The sequence below is a fragment of the Prionailurus bengalensis genome, chromosome B3 (assembly GCF_016509475.1).
Source record: "Prionailurus bengalensis isolate Pbe53 chromosome B3, Fcat_Pben_1.1_paternal_pri, whole genome shotgun sequence".
Taxonomy (NCBI): domain Eukaryota; kingdom Metazoa; phylum Chordata; class Mammalia; order Carnivora; family Felidae; genus Prionailurus; species Prionailurus bengalensis.
In genome coordinates, this window is record NC_057355.1 from 58,611,825 (window position 1) to 58,626,055 (window position 14,231).

A 14,231-nucleotide genomic window follows, 5' to 3' on the forward strand; every position below is an offset into this window, starting at 1 on the left:
GGTCCCCTGGTATTTTTTTAAGTAAACTCTAAAGCCAACATGGGGCTCAAACTCATGACCCCAAGATCAAGAGTTGCATGCTCCACCGTCCGAGCCACCCAGGCATGCCAGAATTGGTATTAAATATGAATTCTAAAGATAAAATTCTCTTACTTTGTGAGTTAAATGAGGCCACCACTAAGTACATGAAATTATGGTTTAAGGATATTTTAATTCTTTTTATTATATATATGTGTATTTTACTATCAGCAGTTATAACTTAAGAGAAGAAATTCTCTATGTTTTCTGTCTTGTATTTGACTTAATTCTTCTCTTCTAACCTGTGTACTTCTTGTTTTGGGGGATGTAGTAAATAACCTATTATTCACATTTAGCTCACCCTTCTTAATTTCATAGCCTTTTATCATCTGCCTTTGCTCAACCTAACTTCATTTTGCAAATCCACCCATAGATATTTGCTACATGACAACTACTCTGCTGAGTGCTATAGTAAATGTGACATGGGAGGAAACTGGTCCTGTCCTCAAGCTGCTGAGAGTGTGCACTTGATGTGGTAGTCTCTCCACAGCTTTGTATATTTCACATTGTTTTTCTCTGTCTTCTTAACCCCCTGTCTCTTTTGAAGTGTGATGATTAGTATGTCAGAAATAGGCGTAGCATGGTTTTGAATAGGAACTGTATGTTGTCTTATTCCAACATTTGTTCGGCTGATGCACAGGATTTTATTGGAATTTTGTCTACATTAATGAGAGGTGTTCAGGAAACAGCTTAAAACAACTACTAGATAATTTTTCTGTGCTGTAACTTATGCATCAGAATAAAAATGTATCAAAGTTCAACAGATTTGAACTGCCTGAGGAACCTTTGAGCAATGAGTTGACTCAGATAACAGTTTCCCAGATTGTTTAACCTTTAACAAGATTGCCTGGTTTCTCTAAAGGAAAAATTTTCTTCACAAGTATTTTCTTGCTTTTATTGTTTTGATTATCAACAGTTGTTTTATATTATAATGTTGGTTAATTATTTAAAAATGTAAGTACTTCCCATTGCCCTATTTGTGTTATCTTGAAAAGCTATAAAATTATTTCTACTGTATACTCACATGGTAAAAAGTTTATATGATATAAAAGCATATATAGTGCAGTCATCCCTGTCTCCCAGCCACCCATTCTTTTCATAACCAGTTTTTTGTCAATATTTTATATATCCTTTAAGAGATTACATGTACAGATATTATTATATATTCTTTTTTCTTTTCACATAGTAACATACCATATGCACTCTTGTGTACTTTGCTTTTTTTATGTAACACTGTATCTTAGAGATTACTCCTTATCAGAACATAAAGAGCAGCTGCATATTATTTCGTGTTACAAGGCCCCTACTAATCACTTTATTGTTTTCAGTTGCTTGCTGTTATATACAGTGCCTGATGAACAGCTTCATAACATCTCATTTTGCACATGTGCAACTCAATTAGCATGAATGTGTATATCATTGCAAGAAGAATTTCTGCGTCAAATTGTATTCACGAATAGTTGAATGTCTTATTGTTTTTATGTCTAATTGTTTTTCTTTAAAGGTAATACATATCTGTGGTAAAACTTAAAACCTTACTGAAAAGAATAAAATGAAAAATAAGTTCTCCAAGCTTCTAGCCCCACTTCCTAGATGTAACACTTTGTTGTCTTTCTTGTGATTATCAACTTGCCTAATACTCATTTTTCTTTTTTTTCCTTGTCTTTTTAAACATAAATGGCTTTATGATATTCCAGTATATGGATATATCATACTTCATCCAGTAAGTTCCTGATTGGTGGACATTTAAGATGTCTCCAGATATTTTTTGATACTAGTGAGGTTACAGTGAAGAACCATGTAGATACATGTATTTGCATACATATCATGTGTTCGTTCTATTGAATAGATTCCTTGAATCAAGGAATACATGCATTTTAAATATTGATTCATTTTATAAACTCTCCAAAAAGATAGTTCCACTCGATACGTCCACCAGTATATCCTTGCTAACTCTGGTTAGTAAGATCAAAACTTTTTAATCTTTATGTGTTTAGTAAATGACAAAACACAATCATATTCTTATTTGAACTTCTTGTATTATGATAAGTTGGTCATTTCTGTTAATTTTCTATGTGTTAATATTTGTGTCCTTTACACATTTTTGTTATGGGTTGTTCACTTTGGTAGTGATTTGTAAGTGTAGTCTTCTATTAGGAAGTAGTCTGTGATCATGTATGTTAGAAATAATTTTTTCTCAGTTTTTCAGTTTTTACCATGTGTATGTTCTGTTAAATATACACAGTTTGGACCCTAAAGAGATGAGGGAAAGGTGGAGAGTGCTGGGAATGAATTAGTGGAAGATCCAGAGAAAACTACTAAACACATTTTAAATAAGGAAAATTACATGACAGAAATGATACCGTGTTTTTGTCTCTTTAGAGGAAAGATATAAATAAAAGATTGTGAAGTGTTCAGTTGGTATGAAGTGTAACAACACACAGATATATCACTTTTTTATATTTTTCCCTCCAGAGGTTTTATCAGCTATGATTAGTGTGCTCTTGGTGTATATACTTATGGGATTCCTCCTATATGAAGCTGTCCAAAGAACTATCCATATGAAATATGAAATAAATGGAGATATAATGCTCATCACTGCAGCTGTTGGAGTTGCTGTTAATGTAATGTAAGCTCTATTTTTTTTTAATGTAATAGCTTTATTTTTTAGACTAGTTTTAGGTTCACAGCAAAAATTGAGCAGAAGGCATAGAGATTTCCCATATATCCCCTGCCTTCAAACATGTGTGGCTTCAGCATTATCAGCATCCTTCAGCAGAGTCATGCATGTGTTACAGTTGATGAACCAACATGAGCACATCACCACACGGTGTCCCTAGTTTACATTTGGGTTCATTCATTCTTGGTGTTGAATATTCTTTGGGTTTGGACATTAAGGTGTCACACACTCTATATTGTTTTCACATCGATATTTTTAAGTACTGTGAACTGAGAGATTTTTATACATGCATTCAGTAATGTGCAGTGGTATTTTTATGTATTTTAAAATTATATATGTTAAATATGTAATTTTTCTTATGCTAATAAAACACTTGGAATTATAAATTCCTCACTAGTTTGCTCAATTATGCTGAAGTTTGACCAACAATGAGGAATTTAAGTGGGACAAAGTTTTTTTTAACTTTTATTTTATAATACTTTTGTATTAATATTTTTAACTACAAGCTTTTTTCCCTAAGAATTATGAAATTTTTAGGTTTATACTTAATCATTTGGATCAGCAGTCAGCAAACTTTCTTGTAAAGGGCCAGACAGTAAATATTTTAGGCTTTGAGAGCCATGCAGTCTCTTTTGCAGCTGCTCAACTCTGCTGTTACAGAACAAAAGCAGCAACGTGTAATATATAAACAAATGAGCATGGCTGTGTCCCAGTAAAACTTTGTGTACAAAACCGGGCATTGGGCCACATACGCTTTACAGACCATGGTTTGCCAATCCCTGCCCTGGCTTCCATTCCTACTTAAAATAAAATCAAAATCCTTACCATCACCTTTTTGATAAGATCCTGTGTACCTCTCTAACTCATATCCTAGCATTCTTGCTCACTTTAGCAACAATGGTTATCTTGCTTTTTTGAAACACGTAGAGCACATTTTCATACAAAGGCCTTTGCCCTGGTATTCCTTCTGCCTAGAACCACCCTTTCACCACCACCTGCTTCTTGACTTGATTCGAGTCTCTGCTGAGAAGGAATCTCAGAGAGACACTGTCTGACCGACCACCCCCCGACCCCCGACCCTAGCACTCTCCATCCCTCGAAGTGCCTTACTTTTCTTCAGAATAGTTGCATTGCCTGGCAGTATTTTCTGTATTGATTTGTTGAATTCTCTGCCTTCTCTACTAGAACAGAAGCTAGTAGAGCTTCTACTGCTAGCATGGGGATAGGGATAGGTCTGTCTGATTCACTGTTTTGACCCTAGCACCTAGAATAGTACCTGCTACGCAATAGGTGCTCAGATATATATTAAATGAATGAGTTCCATGTTGTCTCATTAGTGTCTGATTAGCAATAAATATTTTTATCAATACTGCTAGGAAGAATAATAATGTTTTCTTTTATTTTTGACAGAATGGGGTTTCTATTGAACCAGTCTGGTCACCACGCCCATTCCCACTCTCTGCCTTCGAATTCTCCTACCGTAGGTTCTGGATGCAGACACAACCATGGGCAGGACAGCCTAGCAGTGAGAGCTGCATTTGTACATGCCTTGGGGGATTTGGTACAGAGTGTTGGTGTACTAATAGCTGCATACATCATACGATTCAAGGTAATAGGATTGCTAATTTTTCTATTTTAAAATATACTTAATTTCAATATTAAAACTAAACGTAATTGTCTTTTATCAGTATATTGGACACCAAAGCTAGTCTTACTCATTTTGCATTTAGGGAAGCTTAACTGAGCCACCAGTATAGCTCTTTTGCTAACACTAAACACAGTAGTATCATTTTACAGAGTAACAATCTGTAGCTGGCTTCAGTACCACCTTCACTCAAGTTTAAGCCTTGTCTCTGAACTGCTAGGTACTGGCATGTGTGCTGGACTAGAAATCCAGAGATTTCTGTTCTAGTCTTGGCTCTGCCATTAATACTTTGAGCAAGTATTGAGCAAGTAAGTCCCTTAACTCTAAACTCTTATTTATTAGGTTTATTTATTTTGAGAGAGTGCACACAGGCACACACGTGCACGAGTAGGGGAAGGGCAATGAGAGAGAGAGAGAGAGCAAGTGAGCGAGAAACTCAGTCTCCTCACTCAGCACAGAGCCTGACGCAGGGCACTATCCCATGACCATGAGATCATGACCTGAGCTAAAATCAAGAGTCAGACAACCAACTGAGCCATCCAGGAACCCCTCTAGATCAGATAAGTGGCTGCTAAAACTCGTTTGAGCTCTGATATTCTCTGGTTCTGGTTGGAAGATTTAGGGAAGGCACAGAGGAAAGCAGTAGAACAAATGATTAAACCTCTGGAAATAGGTCTTACGAGGAAAGGTATTTAAACAATCCAGGAAAGAGTCACAGTATCTAAATTTAAAGGTATTCTTCAGTCCTGGCAAAGGCAGCTAAAGAATGGAGGACATGGGGACAGAGTATGGCTTGTTTTGCTTTACAGTCTGTTTTATGTCAGTCTGTACTTAATCATACAATTTTGCTCTGTCACCTTTCAGCCAGAATACAAGATTGCCGATCCCATCTGTACATATGTATTTTCATTACTTGTGGCTTTCACAACATTTCGTATCATATGGGACACAATAGTTATAATACTAGAAGGTAAGATCTCACTAATATCCCCCGTTGTGGGTTTATTACTTCCCTAAATCAGATTGGGGGTGGACGGGGCACTCTAGGGTAGGTAGGAGTCCTGTTTTTTCTTTTGACAGATGCTTATAGGTTATAGTAACACCACTTTATGTGTATATAAAATATAAGAATTGATGTGCTCTCCCATCTGTTACCTATTCGATCCTTATAATCACTGAGAAAGGTAGGTAAGGTAGACATTATTATCCCTATTTACCAACAAGGAAATTGAGGTTCAGAGGGGTAACATAACTTGGTTAATTAAGATAATGCTGCTAATAAATAAACTATGGAGCTAGGACAAAGATGCAACTCTTTCGAGTCTTAATACAATTATGTCTACTGGTTTACTTATTAATTCCTTAATTCCCATTTAACTTGCTATTTTGTTATATTTCCTACATCCCTACTTATATTAAGTATATGCCTATATTTTCAACAGTACGTTCATTATCATTGGATGTTCCCTTTTTTTCATTTTTTTTCTGTCTATCCTGGCTTTTTTTTTTAATGTTTGTTTATTTTTGAGAGAGACAGCATGAGAGTGCAAGCTGCGGAAGGGCACAGAGAGAGGGAGACACAGAATCCCAAGCAGGCTCTGTGCTATCAGCAGGGCTCGAACCCATGAACTGTGAGATCATGACCTGAGCCAAAATCAAGAGTCAGACACTTAACTGACTAAACCACCAGGTGCCTCTATCCTAGCTTATTTGTTAAATGAAGTATTCAGGTTTGATATATATATTTTTAAGTTGATTTATTTTGAGAGAGTACATGTACACGTGTGCCAAGCGCAGGTGGGGGAGGGGCAGAGAGAGAGAGACAGCACCCAGCCCATCGTGGGGCTCAATCTCATGTGGGATCATAACCTGAGCCAAAATCAAGACTTGGATGCTTAACCAACTGAGCCACCCAGGTGCATCCTTGTCTTAAAATATTAAGATATTTTAAAGTATTCATTTAAACTGAATTTGGTAAAGCCATTTGAGTTCTTTGGAAAAAAAAATTCTATCAGTTATGTATAACTTTTTCCCCCAAATAAACTTCACTTATAAATGATATATTCTAAACTAATAGGTGTACCAAGCCATTTGAATGTAGACTACATCAAAGAAGCCTTGATGAAAATAGAAGATGTATATTCAGTGGAAGATTTAAATATCTGGTCTCTCACTTCAGGAAAACCTACTGCCATAGTACACATACAGCTAAGTATGTTGCTGACGGTAAATCCTGGGATTGGTGGACTTTGTCTTTGGAATTGAATTTAACATTTTTGCTTTTAAATAAGTAGGAAAATTGTTTCTGCTGGAAAGATTTGCTTTAAGGGAGGGTTCAGACTTTTCAAAAGGTGAGTTGCAGATCAATAATGGCAGCCGAGCAATAATTTTCAATCTCTTTAAGATGAGACATTACAAATTGATTTTTGCTTTCAGATTAAAGCATGAAGTGTCTCTACCATGCTGTATTTCTACATAAGAAAAGCTGGATCTGTTTTTATTTCTTTAGGTCATTTCACAGATTGATGCTTTTTGTTTACCAAAATAATACATGCATGTGGTTTATTTTTTTTAAAAGTACAGAAGACTTGCAACTGATGTCCAGTATTCTTTCTCTGAGAGTGGACTAGAGGGATTGGAATAATGACAAGCCATCCTGGCTTTTTAAGCCGGTGTGCTTCTCCAAGAGAGGAGCTTCAAGAGGGGAGAAATCAAACTAATAAAAATAGGTTCACTGTATATGAAATTTGTTATTTCCCTGTGTCATTGTAACTTTGTACAATGAATAGTAATGATATTTTCTTGACATTGCAGTTCCTGGAAGTTCATCTAAATGGGAAGAAGTACAGTCCAAAGCAAAGCATGTGTTATTGAACACATTTGGCATGTATAAATGTACTATTCAGCTTCAGAGTTACAGGCAAGAAGTGGACAGAACTTGTGCACATTGTCAGAGTTCCAGTTCCTAATTTTATATGTTTTGGGGACCACTGCCTTATTTATCCTGCAGTCACAGACCTGAGAGCAATAAATGTGCACACCTGAAAGAGAAAATGGAATCCCTGACAGCTGTGTCCATATCAAGCACCTGTCTCTCAAAACAATCACTCTAGCCTGAGAGTGCTACTTTCTGTTTAATGGTAAAAGGAGACTTCACCATGGTTTTCAGATGAAGATGTTTCCAAAACACTATTTATAGAATGAGACGTGACTCTACGGATACCTCAAAGAAGACAATCCAAGACCACATTTCACTAACTGTGACAGAGTACATGTCTTAAAGGGAGCATCAAGAATTCAGTATTTGCATTTAAAAATCCTTTTTAAGGACCATTTTTTATCAAGCTAGTGCTGGAAAACTGATTTTTTTTTTATTAGGTAATCTTGACAGCCAGCTTCTGGAATTTGACACCCAGTTATGTTTTTACAGAAATTATTTCTCAACAGATTTCAGAGAATACTAGAAATTATCCAGATAGTGGAATAAGCATGTATTCCTAAGTGTTTCAGAAATGTTTTATTTCACAAATAATGTTATTGTTATAGTTATACTTTATAAACAACTTTTTCCAGATGTTACAGGGTTTTGAATCTCAAAGTTATCATTTTGGTTATTTGTAATCTTAATCAGAACCAAATCTTTACATGTTGTGGTGGTCACTGTCATTAGGAATATTTAGGAAATATTTTCAATACTATTCTAAATGGCAGAAGTTAATCTTAAATTACTATATGGTGATTTAAAATATAGGAGTGAGGATGGAGTGTGGAATGTCAGATTGAAGTCTTCCTGCAGTCACTTTTATTATTCATGGAATTATCTTAAGAATAGCAGGAGACTGCAAAATGTAAACAATGATCCTCTGTCCTTGTAAGAACTGAAAGTGTGCTTGCTACCTTGCTTCCTGCCTCCATACCAGTTAGTCTGTGCCCCTTCAGGGTAAAACTCTGGAGAGCTGTGGTTCAGTTTGTAATGCCTATCTTTCACATGTAGATTAACCACATTCCTCCAGAGAGAATTTGTTTGATGATATGGGTTAGGGATTCTCCACGGACTCCAGAAACCCTAAGATATAATTTTGAGGTTTTCCAATAATACCATAGCAGAAATGCCCAGAGAGATAGAGAGAAGACATTTAAAAAGAAAGAAAACATCAAGGGTTTTTGACCTTGTATTTGTGTTGTTTGAAACACAGGAATTGGGATGGACATTCAATCTGTGTTGTAGGGAGGCTAAACCTGAAACTTTCCAAACCAAATGCAACCTAATTGGTACCAGTTGTGTTAAAGGGGTAGCTGTGAATAATCAGGTTTCATTTTGCAACTGTTGGTTTTGTGATTATCTTTATGCACTTTAGAAGTCTATTTTCACAGGGACAGTTTCTTAACCAAGAATGGATATGGTTCTTGAGGTTCTCAGAGAATCAGAGTACAATTACTAGGCAAGTTGTGAATTAGAAGCCTAGATAAACATGCAGATGACTTACAATATCAAAGAAGGAGAGGAAACAGATTTCGTGTTTCTACCAAGTACCTCACTGTAAGTAAACCAAGATAAAACCTGAAGTTCCCTAAAAGATGATTAAGAGTTGATGGTATCCCCCAAAAAAGGGTTGATGAGGGTTAATGGTATCTAGTAAAACCCAGTGTTTATTGAATTGAAAATTAACCTTATGCGGTTCTTGCTGTGAATCCATTTAAAATGATTTGAATTTTTCAAAAATTTGAGTAGTACATACATAGTTTAAGTCAAAATTCTCTTAAATGTGGAAGGCAAATAAGAATAAATGAGAAGCATTTCAGTGGACATCTTGGCATTACGGACTTTGGGTACCTAGCAAGAGAAAGGAAAAGAACATGCATTGTATGCTAATGGCTTTCCCTGTATTTGCAGGTGTTTCCCATGTGTCCACTGAGCTTGTTTCTTGTAAACTTTCCTTTATCCTAAATAGGCGTATCTTACTTTTCATATCGACCTGTTCCTTGAAAAAGTTATGTGATAAAACAGTCTGAAATTCATTTGAGGATTGAAAAGGATTTTTTGTAAAGTGCAGAAACAGTGAAAACTTTTGTAAATTTTAGTGAGTGTGCTTTGTTTAAGTGAGGTACACATGAAGTTCCCTGTGCTTTGTCTTTTGTAGCAAGGACTACACATTTTGTACTTGTGCTTTCCTGGGGCTGAGATTGAAAATTGATAGATTTCACTTTTTGTAACTTGACAAAACCCACACAGGACGATGTGAACTTAGCAGTTAGGGCCAGGGACTGCACGACGACGGAAGCCACAGAGCCTTGGGTCTGTCCCTACCCTGCTGAGCTGCAACCCTGAGTCACACCCCTCAGCTCTCACAGGAAGAGTTCTCCACTGTCCTGACACAGGCACTGGGTAATTTTGGATAAACACTTTGCATTGTTAATTTTGTACTGAGAAAACAGATCACAACCTAAAAACTGGGCAGTTCTTCAGTGTGATGTTTTTTTTGTTTGTTTTTTTTAAGTAAGCTCCACAAAGCATGGAGCCCAGTGCCAGGCTTGAACTCCCATCCCTGAGATCGAGACCTGAGCTGACATCAAGAATTGGACAGTTAATCAACTCATGCACCCAGGTGCCCCCAGTTTGATGTATTTTAATTAACATTTGCAAATAATCAGAGTTACTTGTATATATAAACCTGTCAAAACTCTGGCCAGAGGCAGCATTTTGATTTATTTTAGGAAAAGACCTATTTTTCATTAACGACCATGCTGCCTTACAAACCTAATGTGAGGAATATAGTTGAATAGGGCATCTTTCAGAGAGCTTTGAAATGTAGAACCATTTCAAATAGAATTCCCACATACACTTCCCATTAGCTGTGCCTTGTGTAATGTGAGCCCAGATTTTCGCAGCTTGCAGCTCCTGTCAGTATTGTTTGCCAAATCACAGGCTCTCTTATTTTACTGTTTTCGTTTCATGTTTGGGTACTTTATTTCCATTTTCTAAAACTAAGTTTCCTGCTCTTAAAAGTCTCAGTGTTCTGGTTCTGTGTCTTGAACCCAGGTGTCCTCACTGACAGTGTTTGTTTTTAGTAGAATTTTCCCAGAATAGACACAGGCAAGATCAGATACATGAGCTTCCCTTTTGTTTAAATGTGAGGAAAACCATCTTTCAGAAACAAAGCACCACTTATAAACTTTTTCTTCGTGAGGAAGAACCCTTTTTTTAAACAGCTGATTGTTCTTGATCCAGATTTCTCTTGGACACTGAACTTTACAGTGTAAGTATGATAGAAATAGACTACACTATACAACCATAAGTGAAGATTCTCTCTAATAAGACTGGATTGTGTTTCTTAAACAACTACTCTCACCACTTTAGAAGAGATAGTCATTCACTTTTGAAACAAGCACAATGAGGTAAATTTATTTTCTTTTTATGAATTTATGTGAATTGGTTCACCATAATGAATAAGGTGTGTTTTTACAGAATCTGAGCCCCGTTGGAATAAGATTTTAGGCAATTTTCCTGTTGACTCTACCTTACATATAGTAAACTTAAAGTTACAGAATGTGTTAATAGATGTAAGATTAGTTCCTTTGGCTTGGTTTCTTTTTAAACCAAGCTTAGCTCATGAGCCAGTTGAGTATTAGTCCCAAAGAATAGTGACACCTTGCTATATGCTGTGTTGAGGGGAGGTGAGTCTGATTTCCAAATGATTAAGTTTTTTTTGTCTCTAACCAAAACGTGATTTGCAAACTCTAACTACAGATCTGCCACGGGAATCTTGCTGGAAAGGACATCAGATTTGTTTTACAGCTCACCAATCAGGGATATTTTTTGTTATGTTCGTAGGAGCCCGCAAATTAGAAGAAATTGTCGTGGGAATTCCTCAGTATTGAATTGTGTATGTGCATTCAGGCCATCCGATCCTTGAATTCCTGCTTACAAAGGGTTTACTCTGTTACGTTATTCTTCCGATCGTATTGTAAAGACCAATATTTTCTGATTTTTGGTAAGACTGGAAAACATTTACGGAGACTTTCCCAATTACATCTATGACAGCGTCAATTTAAATATTGAAGTTAAGTATATTCTGAAAAATTGAAATGGCCAGTATGTCAGCTTTGCACCTGGAAGATACCTTATATTTGGAAAGCTTATGCTTCTCTAAAAATATATGTTATTAAGCCATATCACAGTTTAAGAAATTGTATATACTTTTCCATTTGCCCTTTCAGAAACCAGGTATTTTGCATACGATTGATTTTAGGAAGATTTTGAAGCTGGTGTTTCTCCATATAATTTAAGATCAAGGTATAGTATATGTATATGTACTGTATTTGCAATTTTCAAATTGTAATTTCCTATACATTTATTAAATAAAGTATTGTTTTGCCGTGTGGTTTATTAAAAAATGAAAATATATAATCCTGAAATTTCTGGGCTGCTTTATTGAGCAATAGCAGACCTTAAAACATAGTAATAATCTTAAAAAGCATTGGAAAATAGATGATAACCTAGTTTTATAAACTCAGACTGTAATGCCCTGTTTAAGGTGTTTAAGAACTAAACCTGGGAAAAACCTTCCAGATAAAGAAAAAAAGAGCTATTAAAAGAATCTATAACTTTTTCTACAAGTCGCTTTTAATATTCCTGCAGGCCCAGCAACAATGGCAGAAAGGAAAGAGATGCTCCCGTGAAAGTAAGATTGGTGAGGGCCTTTGTGAAGTCTGAGAGGAATGACCTGGTGACCCTCCGATGGTACAGACGGGGGGGGGGTCAGCACACTGTGCCTCATGGGCCGAGTCTGGCCTGCAGCCCGTTTTGCGTTGCCCATGGAGCTGAAAATGGTTTTTGTATTTTTTAATGGTTAAAAAAAAAATCAGAAGAATATGTGAAAATTACGTTGAACTTTAAACTTCAGTGTAAATAAAGTATTCCTCAAACACAGCCACACTCATTTCATCACGTATGGTTACCTGTGGCTGCTTTCGTGCCACGGTGGCAGAGTTGAGTAGTTGGGACAGATATAAAATATTTACTGTCTGACCATTTGTAGGCGAAGTTTGCCCGCCCTTGGTATACACTGTCGTATGGTTTCAAGGCTCTTAACAGCGCAGATGGATGCGGCAGGCTTTTCTGGAGCCTGCTCGGAAGTTTCTGTGACTGGCCAGTCTGAAGGCCACCTGCGCTGTCAAAGCTTCTTCCCCTCCCTTACCTTTTTTTCTTTTGTCTGTCTTCCTCGGAAGTTTGAGGCAGAGATAGAGGAGAAGAGGAGCAGGATTTCAAACACCGTCTATGTGCCATATACTCTCTAAGTTTACTAGCAAAGCAGTTTTCTACCCCCTAACACCAGGATCATTTCAGAATACTTTTCAATATACAGGTTTACTGGATTTTTTAATTTTCACTTAAGTTATGACAAAAAATAAAGAAAATGTCCAACCTACTGAACCAATTCTCTGAGATGTCCCAATTTCAGTATTATGGTATCTTAAAGATGAGAATGCTTCTCAAACCAAGTATGTAGATCTCAGTGGCTAAAACACTGAATTATATAATATTTCTTAGAACTTTAACAAACATGCGTTAAAGTACCCTATGTGTGTTGAGTACCCTATGCAGCTTGTGCCAAATGGGCGCTCACGAATGAAAAATACCATTTTATCTGCTAAGACGAAATTTGGTTATTGGGCTTTAAAAATAACATGTTCTTGGGGCGCCTGGGTGGCTCAGTCGGTTAAGCATCCGACTTCGGCTCAGGTCACGATCTCACGGTCTGTGAGTTCGAGCCCCGCGTTGGGCTCTGGGCTGATGGCTCAGAGCCTGGAGCCTGCTTCCGATTCTGTGTCTCCTTCTCTCTCTGCCCCTCCCCCATTCATGCTCTGTCTCTCTCTGTCTCAAAAATAAATAAAAACGTTAAAAAAATTTTTTAAAAAATAAATAAAAATAAAAGTAACATGTTCTTTAAAGTTTCCCAGTCACCGAGAGAAAGACTCCTCTATTTTTGAAAATAGTAATAAAATATAGTTTTAGGTAAGTTATAGTAGTGAGATGTTAACATATAATTTGATTACTTACCTAGCTGTATATCTATTTTGATGTGTCATTTTTTTCGTCTTTGTCAGATGCCAAAATGAATTCGAATTTACTTTATAATAAATTATAAATTAGACTTACAAACTCTTACTTATGCCAAACTTCCCATTTTATTTTATGTATTAGTTGGATAATATTTTTGGTTATAATTCCAGCTATGATATAGTAATTTTCTTTAAGCTAGAATATACCTAAGCATAAATAGGAAGTATGAAGCCTTCTGACTAAATATCATCTTTACATAAATCATGTGTTTAAGATTAGGAGCTTTAAAAATCCAGCCTCAGTGAAATTTTCAGGCAGAATTCTGGTTTAAGGCTCTACGTGACTTTTACAGAACATAAAGTTTGGCCAATAAACATGAAGATGATACTTTGTAAGTTACCAAATTCCTTCTGTGAACTTTTCAAAAATTTGTTCTGGTTTGACTTGAAATTCCTGTTTGTTTTACTTGCCAGCTTCTGCATATTGGTTTGTGGGGTTTTGGTGTGTTTTGGGTTTTGGTGTTTTTTGTTTTTTTTTTTTAACACTTTTGTTCACTTTAACAAAATGCTGGCGCCATGGGGAAAATGTGTGTGAGTTGGTTTTTCTACAAAATATACTGAGCTATTTCTTGGGAAGAAAGTAGGATTTTTTTTTTAATGGAAATTTTCAGAGACCCCATGAACGCAAAGCCAACCTGAAAGCAAGACAGACCACCTCTGTTCCCTTGACTTTCCTAGGATTGAAGATCTGCTCCCACCCTCCCT

The 14,231-nt window shown here is 36.4% G+C and overlaps 1 protein-coding gene across 4 annotated transcripts in view; it reads left to right on the forward strand.

Moving 5' to 3' along the window:
• The window catches only part of SLC30A4 (solute carrier family 30 member 4), a 30,662-nt gene extending 18,329 nt beyond the window's left edge, over positions 1–12,333 (forward strand). For 2 of the 4 annotated variants that reach the window (XM_043555508.1, XM_043555507.1), the window contains 5 exons: positions 2,554–2,707; positions 4,169–4,367; positions 5,268–5,373; positions 6,481–6,615; positions 7,218–11,819. In XM_043555508.1, coding sequence (XP_043411443.1) covers positions 2,554–2,707; positions 4,169–4,367; positions 5,268–5,373; positions 6,481–6,615; positions 7,218–7,372 — 749 coding nt within the window. In that variant the 3' untranslated portion in view covers positions 7,373–11,819. Of the gene's footprint in view, positions 1–2,553; positions 2,708–4,168; positions 4,368–5,267; positions 5,374–6,480; positions 6,616–7,217; positions 11,820–12,042 lie in introns of those variants that run through there. The other 2 variants (XR_006293309.1, XM_043555509.1) reach the window with 2 other exon arrangements.
• Positions 12,334–14,231: the final 1,898 nt, after the last annotated feature.